General features: G+C 45.1%; 2 protein-coding genes across 2 annotated transcripts; one reads left to right on the forward strand and one right to left on the reverse strand.

The window, feature by feature from the left end:
• Positions 1–1544: 1544 nt before the first annotated feature.
• On the forward strand, positions 1545–1866 carry PHALS_10855 (uncharacterized protein; the record flags this gene model as incomplete). The annotated part of the gene is made up of 2 exons (XM_024726352.1): positions 1545–1642; positions 1704–1866. The coding sequence occupies 2 exons, from the start codon at positions 1545–1547 to the stop codon at positions 1864–1866; spliced, it is 261 nt and encodes an 86-aa protein (XP_024577038.1).
• A 2405-nt stretch (positions 1867–4271) lies between these two features.
• On the reverse strand, positions 4272–4605 carry PHALS_10856 (uncharacterized protein; the record flags this gene model as incomplete). The annotated part of the gene is made up of 2 exons (XM_024726353.1): positions 4272–4361; positions 4432–4605. 2 exons carry the CDS (start codon positions 4603–4605, stop codon positions 4272–4274), a joined length of 264 nt encoding a protein of 87 aa, XP_024577039.1.
• Positions 4606–6808: the final 2203 nt, after the last annotated feature.

The raw sequence follows: 6808 nt of genomic DNA on the forward strand, positions 1-6808 counted from the left end.
GCAGAGTCCATTAGCCTTAGTTAAGGTACTAACTACTCTTGGGGGTAGTAAATTGCGATCGCCACACTCGTATTGATTGTTGTAAGAAACGAAATGGCAGTGACCTAAATTACGCTTCCTCAAGCGCAAAGATACGGCAGCCCCGCTGTACACCTTGCAGAACAATCGCTATCAATTTCTGGCGGCCCTGTGTTTTGGAGAAGCTTCCGCAATTTCGTGCTCGTGCCAAATGCGCGTCATTTCTTCTGAAAAGGTATTTTTGTGACTTGCTTATGTTTCACAAGGAGTAAGGACGAGGACATCCAGCTTTAATGACTTCATGGTTCGTAGCGTTCCAGCCACACCATGCTTAAAATAAAATAGTATTCTTAATTGAGATACAGGACTAGACAATGTTTCACACTGTCAAACTCCTCAAGCTTTACTTAAAAATTGGACATAACCTTCGGCATTTACACCAGCGCTCCGGTTGAACAAAATAGTTTAATCGCACCCGACACACCTGGGTTTGGCGGTGCAAACACTCGCAAGAGTTGTCGCTCCAAACCCACCCCGTTTTGGATCTCTCTTGTAATGACAAATTGTAGATAGGTTGAAAGTCTCGCGCGCAACCTCCTAGCTTGAAGATTGCACGCTTGACACACTGTTCTTTCGATAATATCAAAGCCAAATCCATGCCCATCTCGACTTCCCACATGTATAATTTTCTCCGTCCCGACCCATACATGTATGAAAGTTAAATATTAGCGGCCTCACCTCTGTGCCACCTGCTTCTCTACAGACATTAGGTTGGGCGCTTCTAGACATGCTCACCAGCAAATTCCAAAAGCTCGTAAGTGCCTTTGGGCGAGCATTAATTGCTTTGGACCATAGGCCGCCAGTTCCAAATTCCATCTGAGTCCTAGAAAGACCAAAGTTCTCAATTTGGGCTGCCTGTTCCTAGACATGTATTCGACAGAGGATATTATCCTTCTACGAGTCTGCTGTGGGATCGTCTACTAGCGCTATCGAGTGGAACGGCGTTGCCGTGCACTGTGCACAGAGGAAAGTTTGACAATCCCAGTTCATTTATATAGAAATACAAAGGCTGGGTTCGTGGGCTCCAACCATGAGCGAAACCTACAGCATCTAGAGTAATCAACGCTATCAGTTTGCTCTGCTATTTTTAGAGTATATATATTTATGATTGATTCTGTTTGTATACATTTTAATATTCATTGAGCGATTTGGTTAAGTGGACTCCTGGTGCAAGCATGTTCTGAAAAGGCTGCATGACAAACGCAACGGATGGCGTTAAACTCAAAGCTCGGTAGATGCTGGATGTGTGATCATTTTTGCGCAATTGCTTAAAAGACCGAAAAGTGTGGGTTTCAGTACAAATATTGTGTACTTAAATTTTGTACATTTGAATTAGAGACAATACGGTACAATTGAACGAGACTCACATTCACTTGGTGTAACCGATGTCTTCGATCAGCCTCTACTCTGCATGGGCGTCAAAACGACAAGTATTGCTGCGACACCCCACCGCAAAAGTAAGAGCAATGGTCAGCCCCTTGCCAGCTGATCGTGGCTCAGAGGGTTCATGTCAACCATCTGCAAGTGCAATAATCAACTGGAGGGTTGGCAAAATCATCACGTTGTAATTACGATCTCAAACTATCTGAAGTTGCTTTATGCATGCGGGACTTTTGCTCATACAGAGATCAAAAGGATGACCAGAAAGTTTCTTCACCAGCGCTTTCTATCCCCATTAGCGATCACTCTATAGTAGTGCCATATGGGGCTAAAAAACTAGCGGTTACGGGATCGTATACGAAAACCGTATCTTTAACAGCTGACGTTCTTAGAGAGTACCGAGGATAGGCGAACTTGATTGGCGCAGAAAGTGAAACAGACCGCCTTATCGTCCGTCTCGGTTCTGTAAAGGAAGCTTTAAATTGGCAGGTGTCCGTCAAGAGCATCAACCCATACTTGATTTGCGGAGTACAAATTCGACGTGGACGTCGAGGTGAAACTCATCAACTTCAGTTCTTGCCGCTATATCTCCGCATTTTTCGAAATGAGAGCTGTAACAACTGCCGATCAAGGTCATACTCACCACAAGGGTGATACCTACTTACAAGTGGAAAGCGTGCGAAGACGGGTGGCTCCGCCTCTTGCCCAAGGAAAAAATTGTCGAGAGTGCGCTAGGTCGTAAGCATCATCGACGTCAGGGCAATCTTGTCAAAGCGAGATCTTGAAACATTCTTTCTACTTCACCAGACACTAATATATCCATGATGTACCCGCCATTCGACCAATCGCTCCACTTTAAAGTGGGCCACACTTTGCTCGACAAGTAGCACTAGCAGAGATTGGCCATCCAGTTGCTCACTCTCGTTTGTGCTCTCGATGTGGCGGCATATCGACTTTTTTCGTCAGGAGCGGCGTGCGTCTCTAGCTGACATAAGTCAGATCTCGAACTCACTTTCTGACCTTCACCATCGCGCTGCGTGGGTTATGGTATTCCTGTAATTCAAAATTGCTCTATAACAAAAGATTACCCAGCTACAGTGAGAGCATAAACGGTGCATACTACGACAAGGCTCTCCAAATCTGACTGCCTCATAAGAGCTGGATCGTAGAATTGATTCAGCAAGCACATCGAACACTGGATATAATTGTATACTTGATGGTATATTTGGAGAATAACGCAATCCTTCTATCGTCACTATCGTAAGCGGTGTGGTGTAGCGCGATCGCAACTTCGACACACTTATCTATTCTGACGTCAAATTGTCATAACACATGTACTCAATCACTGCTTGCAAGTACGGGTGTGGTTGACCACATCCGATCCCGTCTCTCAACACGACTATGGACGAATATAACGGGAGATTAGGTCTACGCTTGAAGATAATGTGGCTTTGATAGCTGCGAGAAAGGCACTGGCAAATTTTGAACGACCTTAATCGTTGCACGATCTTTCCGCAAGCCCTACTACATCATGAAGGAGCTCAGAGAGAGAATTTTGTCTAGGATATACACTAATGCACTGCTTACAAGAGTTTTATGTGGTTCCCTGTCTGCCCCGCCGTGCTCTGCAAAAAAGAGAATGAATATATTGTCGAAACAGGCTTGTGAATGGTCACGATGCGGCCTGAATAGCTAGGTCATTTGACTATTGTGCAAAAGCCACTTTGTGGTATAACCCGCCACAACCAGGCATCTTGATCGATGTTTTCCCCGCAATGAGGAACATATTGCTGTCTGTCATGCTCAGCTGATAAGCTTCTTCAACCGGGCCACTATATGTAGAGCGGCAAACGATGCAGTTTAGCACATCATTGTAACATTTGGCTTTTCGGTAGAGTAGCTGATGCATCTAGCATATTATAAGCAAAAACAATGAGTCAGCCATTCTGACCCAAAAGTCGGCGCTGAGTGGGGTAAACGTTTTTTTACCTCGAATTCGTTTTATTTGAAACAAAGAAACATTGCATACCGTCATAAGGCCCCCTTGGTAAGGCCACTACCGTCTGACGGGTTATTTGGACCCGGAATAAGTTTCATGACGCACTTCCTTATCAGGAAATAAGAAGTACGGTTCCTCTACGTCGTTATATGTTTCATCAATGTATAGATGTGATCCATCGAATTCTTCAATTTTATCAGTCTCGCCTCTCGCACTCAGTGCTATCGAGTGCCTTACGAACAGACGCATCCATGATAGATGAAAAAATTTGCTTTCTCTGCGTAACGAAAGGTATCATATCGGTGACCTCACCGTATTGCGATTCTTGCACATTTTTTTGAGAGAGCATTCCTCCATCTCTATTAAAGATTTTGTAGGATGTAGTGAGGCGAGGCTTAGGTCCCTCTTAATTACCCGTGTCACTCTATTTGTTTGTGAAGTATCAAGCTTGCCAATAATCTGGCAAGCTTCACTGCTTTGCAAGATTGGCCTGTCACATGCTAGTGCCGACTGGATTGACTATTTGGTAAGTTTTAAAGCTTACCCTTCTACCGAGACTTAAATTTGTCGTTTAACTTCCCAGGTACAAGGACAGGAGAGCGCGATTTATAATAGCTATTATATCACACCTTTATTTATACGTTCTAACATAACTGCTTATAAGAACTCAGCTTACAGTTGCAGTCAACCATCTCAAGAGAGGTTTGATGACCGTGGAATACCGTCGCTTTTTTCATGTCGAAGAAGAGATACACTTTTAAGACAGCGAAATGTATCCGCAACAGTTTGTTCATTCGGATTTCGCGGCCTTCTGTCAAATTTGCAATCGAACCTTGCTCACAACATTGTTTTTCGTCAAGTCGATTGACTTATACCCCGAACCAAAGCTTGAGCAGCATGTTTCCTGCGCAGTAAGCATTTCTGCTTCCAGCAGAAATGATCTCATCATTTGCTGGGATAGAAGGGCTTAGCACCTGAAGCTCTCGAGTTTCAGTCGATTTATACATTTCAGTTACGCCACGCTTTTCCCAGTATAACAAGATCGAGTATTGTCTATCACTTGACAGCATTTCGAGCTGACAAAGCCCTCGAATTTCCTGGTAGGTATGAAAAGACCCACAACACTCCAAGCAATCTCCTCGTGCCATGACGCACGAATATCTCATCCGTTATATGTTTCACGTACTGACCGGTCCAGGTATAAAGCAAACTGAACGACGCTTCTAAATCTAATGCTTATGCGGATTTGCAGACCCCGGCATTGAAGTTGGGACCAACTGTCTTGACCTGTAAACTCTACCCCTTTTAATACGGGTTTCTTCGTAAAGGCTTAGTCTCGTTAGATATGGCTTCAGCAGTACAATAGAGTCGCGATTTCATGAATAGCTGCCGTATGGTCTACTAAAGCCCAAATTCACCCAGCGAGGTATCCTTCAGGCAGCTCATTATAAGGGCTTGGCCTTTTAGATTTTTTAACCGAAAAAGAAGGTGGCATGCAAAAAGCAGATGTTTTAAACCGCTACAGATGTAAAATTAGCATGTATCGCGGTGCTGTCCAGCTAAGAGATTGTTTTGTTTCATTTGAAATTACCTCAGATCTATCGCTTCTGGCGCACCCGTAAAGCTTGCACACACCCGTGCTCCAACCGACCTTATTAGCACAAAAGCTGTAATCTGCTTTGAGTACAACACCCACGCATATTGAAAGAGGCTGGATGACCTTAAGGTCTCCATTGGATCCACACCCCGTTGGACCCCCTCCAAAATATGGTAACTGTTTCCAGATTTTTTACAGGATCCGCCACCATCGCAACAATTACATTTCTCAGCTCTTACGCATAAATCACAAACTTTCGCAATTGACAAGAAAATCAAATTGATTCAAACCGTCTTATTTGGAAATGTGTATATATCTTCTTTCCCTTTTTATGTCGAAGATAGCTCTTCTACCAAGATACTTCACACATATGCCTATTGCTGCGCGCGGTCTCCAAGTTTGAAAGGCGTAGTGCAATGCGCAGTTGGATTATGATCAACTCGATTTTTTTATTAAGAGCGATTTTATCGTTTTGGGCTCTTAGAGAACTTTATGCTTAATGTCATTGGCCTCACCGGAAGGCCCGTGGTACTCTTATAGACGCATCGGTATGCGCTCAAGAGGTGATTTGCGAGCGTATTCTCGCTGCTGGTGAACGTCTTCTGGTGCGCTATTACCTCCTTACGCCATTGGGGTGTAAATTTTGTTCCCCCTCCAACAATGGACGACACGATCTCGCTAAGCATACTAAGTGGTTTTGTGAAGTAACAATACTGCAGCGGGGCTGCCGAAGCTATTTCGCTTAGAGGAGCTTCGTTAAAGTCACCCACCTTCGTTTTTTACTAGAACCAGTACGAGTGTAGCGGATCACAATTCGCTTACTCCAAGAGAAACCACAACCTCAATCCAAAACATATTAACTCTTTCAATTAATGTATCTCGTATGTCTCAATTTTATCAGCGGCAAAGCCGCCCTAATCTAAATGTATAGGTCTTCCTAATCAAATAGTATAACCCAATCAAAATGCATAACTACTGGCAGTCCAGCCACGTAGTCAAGATATAGCCACATCATTGTGTGATCACACCATCTTGTGTGATCCACCCCTTCATACCAGGGTACGTATAACCCCCGTGAAACTCTCACCTATTAAAATTGCGAACACTCACAATTCACATTTAACTGTCGTCTTGTACGAGGATCGCGTGTCTAAGACAACTCTACATCCCCAGGACCTTCTGCACGCATTCTCTGCTCAATGAATCCTGTGTCTAGGACGCGAAAGACACCCAGTCTTGCTGGCTCTTAGAGCGCTCGCGGGCAGAGCCCGTCTTCGACTCCTTCACGCGGTGAAATATCGGACAGCACGTCCGCGGCTTCAAGGAAAGCGCATCCCGAGCCCTCGGCAGCCGAGCGCCGTACGCTGCACCAGCCACGGGCGACGGATTTCACCGTCGAGGTTTCGGAGGAAGTCGACTATGAGTCGGATACTCCTTTCCCAGGGTGGGAAGAGGAATAGGGAGAGGTGCCCCAGTGGCGCGACGTGAGCCCTGCTCGAACCTTGTTGACACCGTGTCGATTTCCTGAACTCTCAACTTCCGGGGAAAAAGGTATCATTACCAATCGCCTCAAAGAAGCACAGAAGCAGTAGCTGGAGGCTGCCTGCAGGGCGGCTATACGCACGCATCCACAGTCGGTTCTAGACCCACGTAAGGAATCGGCTTCCGCTCGGCGGATCCCGCTACTAAAACGAAGGACGTGATCACTCGATCGTTGGGTATCTACGTGTTTGGGCCTTCGGCTTCTACACAAG

The sequence above is a fragment of the Plasmopara halstedii genome (genome assembly GCF_900000015.1).
Source record: "Plasmopara halstedii genome assembly, contig: Scaffold_525, whole genome shotgun sequence".
In the NCBI taxonomy this organism is placed as follows: domain Eukaryota; phylum Oomycota; class Peronosporomycetes; order Peronosporales; family Peronosporaceae; genus Plasmopara; species Plasmopara halstedii.